Source organism: Anomaloglossus baeobatrachus, chromosome 6 (genome assembly GCF_048569485.1).
Source record: "Anomaloglossus baeobatrachus isolate aAnoBae1 chromosome 6, aAnoBae1.hap1, whole genome shotgun sequence".
Classification (NCBI taxonomy): domain Eukaryota; kingdom Metazoa; phylum Chordata; class Amphibia; order Anura; family Aromobatidae; genus Anomaloglossus; species Anomaloglossus baeobatrachus.
This window is the reverse complement of record NC_134358.1, coordinates 27237166-27252267: the sequence shown is the minus strand read 5'-3', so window position 1 is coordinate 27252267 and position 15102 is coordinate 27237166. Positions and strand designations below refer to the sequence as shown.

The 15102-nt window shown below is 39.2% G+C and overlaps 1 protein-coding gene across 2 annotated transcripts in view; it reads right to left on the bottom strand.

The window, feature by feature from the left end:
- Positions 1-360: 360 nt before the first annotated feature.
- The window catches only part of FAM135B (family with sequence similarity 135 member B), a 307425-nt gene continuing 292683 nt past the window's right edge, over positions 361-15102 (bottom strand). For both annotated transcript variants that reach the window (XM_075352841.1, XM_075352842.1), the window contains exons 18-20: positions 10301-10411; positions 7624-7737; positions 361-3481 (exon numbers count right to left, since the gene is read on the bottom strand). In XM_075352841.1, coding sequence (XP_075208956.1) covers positions 3276-3481; positions 7624-7737; positions 10301-10411 — 431 coding nt within the window. In that variant the 3' untranslated portion in view covers positions 361-3275. The remainder of the gene's footprint in view (positions 3482-7623; positions 7738-10300; positions 10412-15102) is intronic.

Sequence of the window (15102 nt, the reverse complement as noted above, 5' to 3'; positions counted from 1 at the left end):
TAATTAGTATAAAATATTTTTTAATTGAAAATTTAAAATAAATGACACATGACAGCAATGTATGCAGATATAGTAGTAATAATAATAATAATAATAATAATAATAATAATAATAATAATAAATATGGATTTTAAATTCAGAAATTTACCAGCTGGTTCATTAAATTTATAATTAGTATAAAATATTTTTTAATTGAAAATAAAAATAAATGACATGACAGCAATGTATGCAGATAAAATATTATTATTATTATTATTATTAGTATTATTATTATTATTATTATTATTATTATTATTATTATTATTATTATTATTATTATTATTATTAATAATAATAATAATAATAATAATAATAATAATAATAATAACATAGATTTTAAATTCAGGAACCTAGTACGTGGTTCATTATATTAACTATTAATATAGCAACCTCACATCATGTACATAGCATCATTTGTATACTACAATTAGACAATTATATTCTCTATGCTGTACAAGGGTAAAGATGACATTATACAGAATATCTGTACATTATGTACAATAGAGGGCTGATCTTTTATAAAACAAAAAGTATGACATTATCATCCTTTTTTTAACACCATATTGAACAGTTATTGCTGAAATATTCAACATATAATTTTGATAACCTACAGAGTATACTATAAAAAATATCTTTTATAGCTGACATTCGAAATATTTACACCATAAAATGACAAAATGACTATATACCTTGCTAAAAGATATAATAATAAATTAAAGAGTAAATAAACTTTTAATATTTAATAATCAGTCTTTGCCAAAGTAAGAACATTAGTAATATATTCCATTACCTTATTTTGCTTCATTCAATCTCTAAAACCAAACAAAGTGCTATTTTAGCTGCATAGTTCATTTTCTTTTACAAATGTCTTTAAACTACTCACACACTATTTACAAACACTCTCCAATTGTAACTTCTCTAGTCTCCATCCCCATGCATGCTCACACAAAGAGTGAGTGTAAATAGTGTCTAAGTATGGATTTTTGCCAAAGCAGCAGTTCAAAGCAGCTTCTAAAAGAGCATGAACTAAGCAGTTATAACAGCAATTTCAAAATGGTGTTGGAAAGAGACAAAAGCAAAAAAAGATAATGGAATAGATTAGAAAAATGTATAATTTTGCAATGATGGATCAATCATTAAATAATATACCGTAGTTACTCTTTAAAATTTTACAGTAGATTGATAACAAAAATGTGATATGTGATGGATCAAAATTCTGACAAAATATACCCGTGTGAATGTTTTTTTTTTATTTTTAGAAATGATTTACTGAAAAATTGACCACGTTGAAATTTTATGAAAAATATGTGTAGAAAAATATTTTTTGCAATTTTTCTCTTTCATTACCATTAATGCTAAGTTGAAATTAAATTAGAAGTAAGTTTAATTAATTTGCTAAGAGCTTCATTTTAAAAAGTGCTAAATGTATGAACGGATCAAAAATATGATATTTTTGGATTATATTTATCATTTATTATCTGGATCTGAACTACTCAATGTTTATCCTCCAGTGTAACCAAAAGAATTCCCCAAAAATACAAAAAATATATATTTTTTTCTAAATAAACTGGCAAAATATATTTATTCTGCCTATTTTGGATGTGAATCCTGGATGATAAAGAAACAAGAGAGAAAAAGAATCAATGCCTTCGAAATGTGGTGCTGGAGAAGGTGGTTATCAATACCATGGATATCAAGAAGAACAAACGAATCAATTTTGGAACAAATCAAGCCAGACATGTAATTCGAAGCAAGGATCACCAAGCTACGACTTGCCTACTTTGGACAAACCGTAGGAAGAGAGTAATCACTGGGAAAGGACATCATGGTCAGAAGAAAAAAAGGAACAAGATGAAGAGGAAGACCATCAACCCGATGGCTTGATACCATCAAGATAATGGTCTTATCTAAGCAAGCTGGAAACAAAGAGCGCGTTGTCATTGTGAACATCACACAATGCACAGCATACGGGGATTAGCCGAGTCCTTGAAACAAGTGTCACTGATGATGCTTCGTTTCAGAGAGGGGCAGAGAATGCGGCTGTGACCGCAGCCTTTGCCCCCTAATGATGCTTTGTTTAAACACTCCAGCATGCACTGGTATTCTCAACCAAAGTGTCATCAGCGAGGAAGTAGGAAAAAAATAAAATAACAGATAGTATAGTAAGGGTAGGAAAGGGAATTTTTTTCTGCAAGTATATTAGAAATTAGTTTTGATTATGGCACTAAATGAATAGGGATTTAGATGAAAATTACTTTGGCGTCCGGACCAAACCCTTTAACTAATAAAGCAGCAATTATAAAGGGTCTAAAAATGATAAAATAATAGAAATTAAAGGTAGTGCAGCATATAAAAAAAAATATAACAGAAAAATAATTTCTGGATACTCAAAGCATATTGAGGACATCCAATGCAAATATATCATTTTTCACTGCAGTATAAAATATCTCACACCAAAGCTAAAAGTATTGACTTAATGCAAAATACGCCAATAAAAAAATAATAATAATTTAAACACATTAAATGTAAAAAATGATGTTTCCACTTTAGAAAAAAAAAAAAATACATAAAAAATGGACAAAATAAAAAATAATTTAAATAAATATTGAGTCATTGTCTTTGCAAATTATTTCCTAAAATTTTCTTTCTAATGGTTAATGTTTACAATGTAATTTTTAGATTAATTTAAAACATCTATATTTTACTAAATATCACTTTTTGTAGGATAATTAGTGAACCCCTCCCCAAAAAAATTCACATAAGGGATTATTCTATTAAGCACGACTTTCTCGGTAGATGGAGGAGTCTTCTCGCTGGCATTGAAGATCGAGAGGGAGAAGGATCCATCAGTCATCTGAGTTGACCTTCATGGCTGGTCTGTGAGTGGGATCGCGGATGTGTTTTGCCATAAAAAGGTATGACGACCCATAAGAATCATGTCATAGCAAACCCGATTTTTGGGCCCGGACTTGTAGTCACACCACAAAGTTGGAGGTTGAAACTTTCTGCTCTAGTTTGGGCTTTCGTTGCGAAATCAGAACATTGTTAAAAACATTCTTGATAGGTGACATAAATACTTCATAATGCTACTCTGGGGTTTCCCGAAGAAATACAGCAAAGAAAACCAAGAAGGAAAAGATCATTTTCAAGTCTGCAGACGTAACTGTGAAACTTTTTTTGGTTTATGAATATTAAAATGTGATATTCTCGAGAAGCCTACACCTTTGGAGAAGAAGTTATTTGAAGTAGCTGAGACCTGCCACAAGGAAAAACTTTTCCAGAAAGAGCTCTGAATCCAGCACGGCTATGTGCGCGGCTCGTCCGATCAGGGTATTTGCCGTATTTGGGAGAGCGTGAAAAACATCGTGTCGAATTAACGTGCAATCCTTGGAGTCCACCACTGGTTGGAGAAGGTTATTGATCATTTCGGTGTAGATAGGACCTAGCATGGGAAAAAAATTGGATGTTTTATTTGATTTTTTATCTAGAAGATGGCAAATGTTATAAGATACATATATATCTGACTGTCTTTTGACAGAATCATATTTTTTTTAGCTGAATTAGACAATTGCACCTTTTATGATGTTGTCTTAGTGGTAAGAAGGCTTTACACGCATCAACATCGCTAACGAGATGTTGTTGGGGTCACGGAATTCGTGACGCACATCCGGCCTCGTTAGCAACGTTGTTGCGTATGAAACGCACGAACGACCGTCAACGATCAAAATTACTCACCTAATCGTTGATCGTTGACACGTCGTTCTAATTCCAAATATCCAAATATCGTTGATGGTGCTGGATGCAGGTTGTTGGTCGTTCCTGCGGCAGCACACATCGCTATGTGTGACACCCCAGGAACGACTAACAACACCTTACCTGAGGCCGCCGGCAATGGGGAAGGAGGTAGGTGGGTGGGATGTTACGGCCGCTCATCTCCGCTTCTATTGGGCAGCCACTTAGTGATGCCGCTGTGACGCTGCACAAACCGCCCCCTTAGAAAGGAGGCGGTTCGTCAGCCACAGTGACGTCGCTAGGAAGGTAAGTATGTGTGACGGGTGTTAGCGATTTTGTGTGCCACGGGCAGCGATTTGCCAGTGATGCACAACCGACGGGGCGGGTGCTTTCACCAGCGCCCTGTAGAAGATCCCTCACCAGGGCTTTGCTTACTGACTTTGCTTTCATATGGAAAGTATCAATTGGTCTATAAAGTACCATATTTTTTTTCTGGCGTATAAGACGACTTTTTAACCCCTAATCTTCTCAAATGTCAGGGGTCGTCTTATACGCCGGGTGTCGTCTTATAGGGTGTATAATTAGCGATGCACGGTGCTGCTGTCTGCCGTCATGGCTTTACTGCTGTTAAATGCTTTACGGTGGCGGTGGTGCAAAGCATTCAACTACAGTAAAGCACTGACAGCAGCGGCGGTCCTGTGTATTAGGCGTGATCATGAAGGGGTCTATGTGCCGCAGGCACATAGACCCCTTCATGATCACATCCAGTGCATGGTGCTGCCGCTGCTGTTAGCACTTTACAGCAGTTGAATGCTTTGCAGCACGGTCGCCGTAAAGCATCCAACTGCAGTAAAGTCATGATGGCAGCCTGCTGCGGAGGTTTCGTGCACCGGACGAGATCACCTAGAGGTCTATGTGCCTGCGAACTGCAAGAAGCAGCTGAGGACACCGAGGGAACGGAAGACAGGTGAGAATATTTTTTATTGTGTGTAAACAATGGCATAATAGGGAACAAGAAGGAGGCTGGAATGAGGACATTACTAAACAATGGGCACATTACTAGAGGATCCAAGGAAGGGACAAAAGGGTGGGCACATTACTACAAGGGAATACAAGGATGGAGGCATTACATTTTATTGGGATTTATTTTATTTTTGAAATTTTCCAGTAGCTGCTGCATTTCCCACCCTAGCCTTATACTCTAGTCAATAATGTTTCCCAGTGTTTTGTGGTAAAATAAGTGCCTTGGCTTTATACTCGGGTCAGCTTATACTCGAGTATATATGGTATAATCACAAACTCTGTATTTTATCTGGAAAAGATGGGGGTTGTCTTATGGGGGTTGAAAATACGGTATTCAAAAAATAAAGGCGTGCTATCATCTTTTTTTATCATTTTTTTTTACAGTTTGAAACGCGTTGTCCAGGATTAACATAATGACAACTTATCCAACTGATAGGTCATCAATATGAAATCAGTAGGGTTCCATCACTGGGCCCCAATAATCAGCTGTATGCAGGTCTTTCTGCAGTCCGACATACACAAGTAAAGAGAATAAATATCTTGGACTCTGTACATTTCTTACAAGCTGCTCTCGGGTAATGCAGCTCAGCATGAGCGTCTCTGTCCCTACTTCATGCTGCAATCAGATTAGATAGCAAAAACCTGCTGACCGATTCTTCTTAAGGACCAAGAGTAAGTAAAAAATCTAATTTTGTGACCTTACAAATTTGATGGGAATAAAATTAGTAGGGAAGAGAATAAAAAATTCCTGTTATGCTCACCTTTCCTGAGCCCTCGCCGTACCTGTGTCACCATTGCAAGTCTTCAAACCGATTCTTTTATTTTACAACCTCTGTCTTCTATCTTTTTTCTGGGCATCTTGCCAATTTTATCCGGGTCTCCCATTCATTAGGCCGTTGAGTGAGAGCTAAGTTTTTGGCCACTTGTGTGGAGGGTGAACTGTTTGTTGTTAATTAGGCCAGATGTATGGGTCTTTTGTTTGCTAAGTCAAGAGAAGTTAGTCATTGTCTCTTGTCAGACCTATCGGAGCCCTATTGTCTGTAAATGTGTATTTCCTCAGCCCTTCTGACTACATAATTCAGAGGAATATTATGCAGTCAGATTGAACTTGCGACCAGTGAGAGAGCAGATATCTCCAACCAATCCTGTAAGACCCAATACCCTGAATTGAAAACTGAAAGCTATAAAAGGGCCTTGCTTCTGTCACCAGGGGTTAGGATTCTACATGATTTCAGCCACGGAATTCTGGTTCCAGCTGAGGAAAAACAGAACTGCTTCACTTCGGATATTCTACAGGATTTCAGTCGAGGAGCTAAAGTCCCTGCTGAAGGAACATAGAACTGCTTCACTGCTCAACGTTGAGCCCACTAATTTACTTGGAGAACCCAGGTTTAGACAACTTGATTGCCAGTTTGATATCTTGCTTTGGTCAGTCAGCTTCCTAACCTTGCCTTTATCTCTTCTCAGTGGGTAATTGTCAAAAGCAGGGTGCTGCTGGATGCGATAGTTGGTCCTGGAGGAGTCAAAGTCTGGTGGGCCAGTGGAAGGGTGAGACTCTATTGCTTATACCATCTTGTGTTCTTGCTGGGAATGTCTGATATGTTTTTGCCTGTTGGTGAACCAATAAAGTCTTACCAATGTGTGGCTCCCTCACCTTGTGTTGTCTGTGTAGTCTTTTGCCGCAGGGAAGGTATATGACTGTTTAGTAGGATGAGCCCTGGTCCGAAGACAGCCAGGCCAGTAGACGAAAGCACCCACTGACTCTCGTGTCTCCACAACAACATCGCATGGGGAGACATGAACTTCATTGATGTGTGTCATGCTGCATGTGGCCAAATGAGACATGATGACCTCACTGACATGCAGTACACCCCATAGGATGGAGCGAGGCCTGGTGAATGAAAGACTCAGAACAAAGAAAGAAGGCAGAAGATAGAAGTATGAAAATAAGGCCGGAATCACACTTGTGCGTATATCGCGCTAGTCTTGCATTGCATCACCCAGCACGGCCTGATGCTCTCCGGACAGGAGTGGGTCAGCTGCATAGAAATACATACGTGCCGGGTGATGCGATTCAAGACTCACGCGAGTGTGACTCTGGGCTAAAAAAGAGAGCATAGTCAATCTGAGAATCTGCGACATCGAGACAGGCATGGGGACAGCTAAGGAGAATTTGGTATAGCAATTTAGTTTTTGAAACCTCTTCCCAGCTCTCTCTAATCCAGGCAGTCCATTGCTGAATTTAACTACAGTGGACCACAAAAAAATCAGATTCTGGTACATCTCAATATTTTGTAAAATTCTGCACAATTTTGATCCATATGGATTTAATGTGTTCACCCTTCCCAGAGACCCTCGGCATGTTATGATATCAAGGTGCAGGGCCTCATAGGACAACCCATTTAATAATGAAGGAAATGACAAGAAAAAAGCTTAGGAAACTTTTGGTGATTATTTTTGCTGTTTTGTAGTATTAGTTCCAGCACTCATAGTGCCTAATGACTCTGTGGAATCAGAGCAGGATGAGCGCGTCGGGTAATTGACCCCTCTTAAGTAACAACTTCCACCACAGTCAGTTAAGCAGACTTAATGATCTTTTGCTAATTTCCCAGCTGGTAACACAGGAGACATGTTTTTTTACAACAAAATCAGCAAAGAAGAAATGTTTAAGGTCAGGTTCAATAGTTTTATAGTTTCTCTCTTCTCCGCAGAGTCAATGATGGACACTTTACAGTAACCAACGCAATGTAATCATCACCAAAGTAATCAGCAAAAGAAGAAAATGTATCATTTGGAGATGATATTAATTTAAAAAAAACAAATTCATACCCGTGTGTTTGTCCTTGATGGCATTTTTACACATCTCGATTCTAGCGGAATGAAATGGAACATAGCGGTCTTGTGGAGAGGCCACCAACACAACATTTTTAAAGTATTGAAGCCCTGTAAAAAAAAAAAAAAATGAGCGTGAAAGTGATAAATTATGTTAAAATATATATTACTATTTGTTTTTTTTAAAATTTGGGGTTAGTGATGAGCGAGCGTGCTCACAACTTCTCAATACTCGACCGAACAACGGGATAGACTAGGAATAAGGACAAGTCGTCAAAAACGCCTACTATTACCGCGACCTATCCATGGTTTTAAGCCACTAAAGCATTTTTTAATGTATACTGTACCTAATAAACGGATTTGTTTTAACTTACCCTGGACTTGGATATTGGATCTCCTTCCCTTTATCAATTGAGCAACGGGGTACTCAAGACAGCCGGTACGCGTTTGAGTATCGCGGGTACTCAACCGCCATACTCGAGTCCCCGCCACACACCTCTCTCTCCTTCTCTCTCCCTCTCTTTTTCTCTTTTGCTCTGTCTTTCTTTCTCACTTTCCTTCACCCTCTCTCTTTTTCTTTCTCCCTCAGTCTCTCTCTTTCTCCCTTTCCCTCTCCCTTTCTTTTTCTCTCTTTCTCCATCGCTCTCTTTCTCCCTTTCTCTCTTTATTTCTCCCTCTCCCTCCTTTCTCTCTCTCTCCCTCTACCTCGCTCTCAGTTCTACTCTCTCGTTCTCCTTCCCTTTCTCTGTCTCTCTCCCTTTCTCATTTTATTTTTCCCTCTCTCTCTTTCTCCCTCCCTCTCTTTCTCTCTCCCTCTCTCTTTCTTCCTCGCTCTCCCTCTCGCTTTCCCTCTTTCTTTCTCTCTCTTCTCTCTCTTCTCTCTTTCTCTCTCCCTCTCCCCTTTCTCTCTCCCTCTCTCTTTCTCTCTCTTTCTCTTCCCCGCTCACTCTCTATCTCTCTTCCTCGCTCTCCCTCTCGCTTTCCCTCTTTCTTTCTCTCTCTTCTCTGTTTTCTCTCTTTCTCTCTCCTTCTCCCCTTTCTCTCTCCCTCTCTCGCTTCCTCTCTCTTTCTCTTTCCCTCTCACTCTCTATCTCTCTCTTCCTTGCTCTCCCCCGCTCCCTCTCTTTCTCTCTCCCTCTCTTTCTCCCGAAACCCCCTTCCAGAATAAATGCTTAAGGTTCCCATTAATTTTCATTACACATTATATGGAATTCTATATATACATATTTGAATAGCCAATCAGTGGTCGCTGGTGACTTCCTGTTCCTGTATGGAATTCTACATATATACATATTCGAGAATTCAATCAGCAATCACTTGTGACTTACTTTTCCTGTATGAAATTCTAAGTATATATATATATATATATATATATATATATATATTTAGAATATATATATATTTGAGAAGCCAATCATTGATGACTTGTGACTTACTGTTCCTTTATGGAATTCTATGTATATACATAATCGAGAAGCCAACCAGTGGTCACTCACCTGTGAATTCCTGTCCCTGTATGGAATTCTATGTATATACATATTCGAGAAGCCAATCATTGATGACTCATGACTTCCTGTTCCTGTATAGAATTCTATGTATGTATATATTCGAGAAGCCAGTCAGGGGTCACTCACTTGTGACTTCCTGTTCCTGTATGGAATTCTATGTATATACATATTTGAGTAGCCAATCATTGATGACTTGTGACTTCCTGTTCCTATATGGAATTCTAAGTATATACATGGTCGAGTAGACAATCAGTGATGACTCCTGACTTCCTGTTCCTGCAAAGAATTCTATGTATGTAAATATTCGAGAAACCAATCAGTGATCACTTGTGACTTCCTGTTCCTGTATAGAATTCTTTGTATATACATATTCAAGCAGCCAATCAGTGATCACTCACTTGTGACTTCCTTTCTTGTGCTGCATTCCATTCTCTTTAGATCATTAGCTGAGGAAGACAATTATTCTCATGCAAACTGTTTTTCTATCTAATCTTCTTCAGAATTGGATATTTTGGGGGGACACAATATATAATTGGACATAATGAAGTGTAAGGATCACTTTACATGAACATTTAAGACATCTGTTGGAGTTTTCAGCAGGATTTCCATGATATTTAATGTCAAGAATAGAAGACTCTGTAACATGATTCTTGCCATTAATGATACCCGGATCCCAACAGAATTCCATTAAATGATCATTTCAGTCACCAGGTTTTCGTTATCTAATCTAAGAGCAGTATAATATAGAGACAGAGACCCTGATTCCAGTGATGTGTCACTTATTGGGCTGTTTGCTGTAGTTTCTATACAATCACTGTTTTAGCAGCAGGAGATTATCACTAGAGGACTAGTAATCCTGCTGTTAAGTAGTCCAGCCACACCCCCACCTCTCATTGGCAGCTCTCTGTCTATGCACAGTTTTCACAAAAAGCTGCCAATCAGTGTAGAGAGGTGGGAATATACAGAGCTCAACATTCACTAGAATATCTAAAGAAGAGAAAACATCTTTTGTCAAAACTGCAACAGCTAGTAAGAGGAATCAGGGTCTCTGCCCCTACATCATGCTGCCCTCAGATGGAGTAATAAAAATCTTGTGACAGATTTCCTTTAAATCCCATAGTTGTAGCTTCAATGAATAATACATTTTTGCCATTATTTGTACATACCGGGCTTTTGGCTTAGTTGATACAGAAATGATTTCCGCAGATCGGCGTTATCCCTGAACGTCAATTGCAGCAGTGAACCCGACTTTTTTAATTTCTGCATTAGCCACAAACCTGGAAATCATAAAACATGAGAAACAAATTTACATTTTGCCATACATTTATTATTATTGCTTATTTTATAACGTCATCATATTCATTAGAATAAACAGTGCAACTCCTACCCAAGGGCCGTGTCTGGTATTGCAGCTATACTCCACTTTGTTGGTTTTTGTTACAAAGTATCAATGCTCATCTCATATTAATTATGACCCCTTTAATGCCTTAATGACTTATGATGTACTGTGTCCATTCTAAGTCATTCCCCTGCCTTTGCGAGCCTGCATCTTTTCTGGCAGATGATGGCTGAATTAAACAGCCATCACCTGCCTCTAACAGCCACTGTGTAAGGTCCAGAGTTTTCCATGGAATTTGTTGTGTCTTCTTTCCCTCGTCCAAGATGAAGTCTGTTGCCTCGTCTTGCCCTTGAACTTCCTGTCTGCCCAGCTTCTAAGTCCTGGTCCGGGATTTAATCCTTGCCTGAGTATTTTGTTGCTGCTGGCTTCTGAGTCTCTCCTGGCTTGCTCCTGAACTTCTTGCTGCCACTTGTTGGCTCTGTGCTCTGCTTCATTACTGCACACTGCCTGCAGTTTATGGTGCATTACCCTGATTCTGGCTGTGGTTCTCTTCCTTCAAGATTTCTAGGAGAATATTTCTAGTACTTCTGGACTTCTTTGGTCTATGAACACTTACATTCCCTGTTTATTGTTCAGTGTACTTAATCCAGGACTTAATCAGTGCAAGCTGTGTGCTGGACTTGTGAGGGACCTTGTCAGCCCTAGAAGTACACTGGTAACCATCTGTCTGCTGCATATTATTTCTGCACATTTACATACTAGTGCTGGTCACACTCTCACATTATTTCTGGACATTTACGTACTAAGTGCTGGTCGCACGCTCGCATATTATTTCTGGACATTTACGTACTAAGTGCTGGTCGCGCTCTCGCATATTATTTCTGGACATTTACGTACTAAGTGCTGATCGCACTCTTGCATATTATTTCTGGACATTTACATACTAAGTGCTAGTCGCACTCTCGCATATTATTTCTGGACATTTACGTACTAAGTGCTAGTCACACTCTCGCATATTATTTCTGGACATTTACGTACTTGTGCTGGTCACGCTTTCGCATATTATTTCTGGACATTTACGTACCAGTGCTGGTCGCACTCTTGCATATTATTTCTGGACATTTACGTACTAAGTGCGAGTCGCACTCTCGCATATTATTTCAGGACATTTATGTACTAAGTGCTAGTCACACTCTCGCATATTATTTCTGGACATTTACGTACTAATGCTGTTCGCACTCTTGCATATTATTTGTGGACATTCACGTACTAAGTGCTAGTCGCACTCTCGCATATTATTTCTGGACATTTACGTACTAAGTGCTGGTCGCACTCTCGCATATTATTTCTGGACATTAATGTACTAGTGCTGGTCGCACTCTCGCATATTATTTCTGGACATTTACGTACTAAGTGCTGGTTGCACTCTTGCATATTATTTCTGGACATTTACGTACTAAGTGCTGGTCGCACTCTCGCATATTTTTTCTGGACATATACGTACTAGTGGTGGGCGCACTCTCACGTATTATTTCTGGACATTTACGTACTAGTGGTGGTCGCTCTCTCGCATATTATTTCTGGACATTTACGTACTAAGTGGTGGTCACACTCTCACATATTATTTCTGGACATTTATGTACTAATTGCTGTTCGCACTCTTGCATATTATTTCTGGACATTTACGTACTAGTGCTGTTCTCACGCTCGCATATTGTTTCTGGACATTCACATGTGCATTCACTTAGTGTTGGTCGCGCTTGCATTTAATTTTGATATTTCCCTTCAGTCCACCTGTTTCATTAACCGTTTGTTTACTTGTCAATACAGAGTATTTAACTAACCTTTGTCTCAGTTTTGTTCTATTCCATTCTATCAGATTCCAGAATGTCTAGATATTTATTACACGCTATTAGAGGAAGATTAACCTGTTAAATGTTACTGTCAATCTGTGACAGTGGCATGTAATGCGCCCTGGCAGGAGGGTGCCCCATTCTGACCCCTCAATGATGCTCCTAGTAGGCAACCGTGGGACACCGATGGGTTATCAATACAGCCAGGGCTCTGCTAAAGACCCCTGCGTGTGTCCGCACACTACTCCTATGAAAACGAACCTGTGGCTGGCTTTCATAGGAGACTGTGATTTTTGCACTGCTGTGTATAGAATAAACAAAGAAATAAAAATAAAGACAAATTTTTGGTATTGCTATATTTGTAAACGGCTGATTTATCAAAATATAAAACAAATTAACCAAATTGTTAAACAGCGTAAAAAATGGCAGAATTGCTTTTTTTTTGCCCACCGCAACAACAGAAAAATAATAATAATAATAATAATAACAGGTGATCAAAGCATTGAATATACTACAAAGTGATATAAATAAGAACATCGTCTCAGGGCACGAGCCCTCACACTGCCCCATATACTGAAAATTAAAAATGTTACGGCTCTCAGAAAGTCACAACGACAAACAAAATTTTTCTTTTTACAAATATCTGATTTTTTTCACCCCATAAATAAAACAAATCCAATACATGTTTGTTATCTGTGAACCCGTAGTGACCTGGAGAATCATGCTGCAAGGTCAGTTTTATGTAAAAATTGAGTCTGGAAATAAAAAAAAATTTGCAGAATTGCATTTTTTTGTGCTATTTTGACGCACTTATAATTATATTCCCACTTTTTATTACATCATGGCATTAAATGGATGGTGTCATTCAAGAGTACAACAAGTGCCACAAAAATGTTAACCCTCACACAGCTATATCGAAAGAAAACTAAAAAAAAAAAAAGTTATGGCTCTCGGAAGAAGGGCAGGAAAAAATTATAATGCGTACACTAAAAATCGCCTGGTCGTTAAGGGGTTAAATAATAATGACCTATAATTTGGATAGTGCCTCAATGTTTAATCAAACTGAATCCAACCTTCAAGACCAAATGCATAACAATCGTGATTGCATAGCTTTAAAGGGGGCATTTACAAGGGATTTTTTTAATTGCTTTATTTTCAATGGGGCATTGAGGGGGGTGATTTGAACTTGTGTTTTTTATTTTTTTTCATATTTTTTTTTAAAAAAAATTAAAATGTTTTACCGTTTTTAGTAGTTTCCTTATTGGATTTGAAACTGTGACAATCCCGGGCAGCTGCAGGCTGCTATTTTTAGGCTGTAGGTCTCCCAATAAGCACAGGATTCCCCAGCCTGAGAATAACAGCCCCCAAGCAGTAGGGCTTTATCTTGGCTGGGTATCAAAATTTGAGGGAACCACACGTTGATTTTTTTAAATTATTTATTTATTAATTTTTTTTTTTTTTTTTTAAAATGCTGCATGCAGTTCCCCTTGCTTTGATACACAGCAAAGATAAGGCAACAGCTGGGGTCTGCAGCCTGTGGCCATATGCTTTATACGTGCTGGTATCAATAAAGGGGGGACCCTGCGCCAATTGTTTTATTTATTTATATACTTATCACCAGTCTAAGGACACAGGCAGCTTGTGTGATTCCAACCAATCACAGACACTGTCTCAGAGGGTGGGGGTATGGTCCAATGGCAGCCAATCACAAACGCCGGTGGAAGGACAAAGCAGTGAAAATGCATTAGATCTAATTGTCAGACCCGTTAGTAGCGCTGCAGCAGCAGGGACACAGTAAGAACTGCTCTAACCCTTTTGCTTCCATTTATTTACAGTGGCCAATCACAGCCATGCCAATACTGGACATGGCTGTGATAGGCAGGGAAAGGATGATTTTTGGCATCTGATTATTTACTGATCCTTGGCAAGATCGCCAACTTTTGCGGTAAATGCTCGGATATCCGATTATTATCCGATCTAGCCAAAGATCGTACGATTTTAATATTTTCCGATCTTTGTTGATCAGGATCGCTCATCTCTAGTACTGAGCACCCGAGCATGGTAGTGCCCGCTCATCACTAGTTACAATTACAGAGCACCCGAGCATGGTAGTGCTCGCTCATCACTAGTTACAATTACAGAGCACCCGAGCATGGTAGTGCCCGCTCATCACTAGTTACAATTACAGAGCACCCGAGCATGGTAGTGCTCGCTCATCACTAGTTACAATTACAGAGCACCCGAGCATGGTAGTGCCCACTCATCACTAGTTACAATTACAGAGCACCCGAGCATGGTAGTGCTCGCTCATCACTAGTTACAATTACAGAGCACCCGAGCATGGTAGTGCTCGCTCATCACTAGTTACAATTACAGAGCACCCGAGCATGGTAGTGCTCGCTCATCACTAGTTACAATTACAGAGCACCCGAGCATGGTAGTGCCCGCTCATCACTAGTTACAATTACAGAGCACCCGAGCATGGTAGTGCCCGCTCATCACTAGTTACAATTACAGAGCACCCGAGCATGGTAGTGCCCGCTCATCACTAGTTACAATTAGAGAGCACTCGAGCATGGTAGTGCCCGCTCATCACTAGTTACAATTACAGAGCACCCGAGCATGGTAGTGCCCGCTCATCACTAGTTATGAATACTGAGCACCTGAGCATGGTAGTGCTCACTCATCACTAGTTACCAGTACTGAGCACTCGAGCATGGTAGTGCCCGCTCATCACTAGTTACGAGTACTGAGCACCCGAGCATGGTAGTGCCCG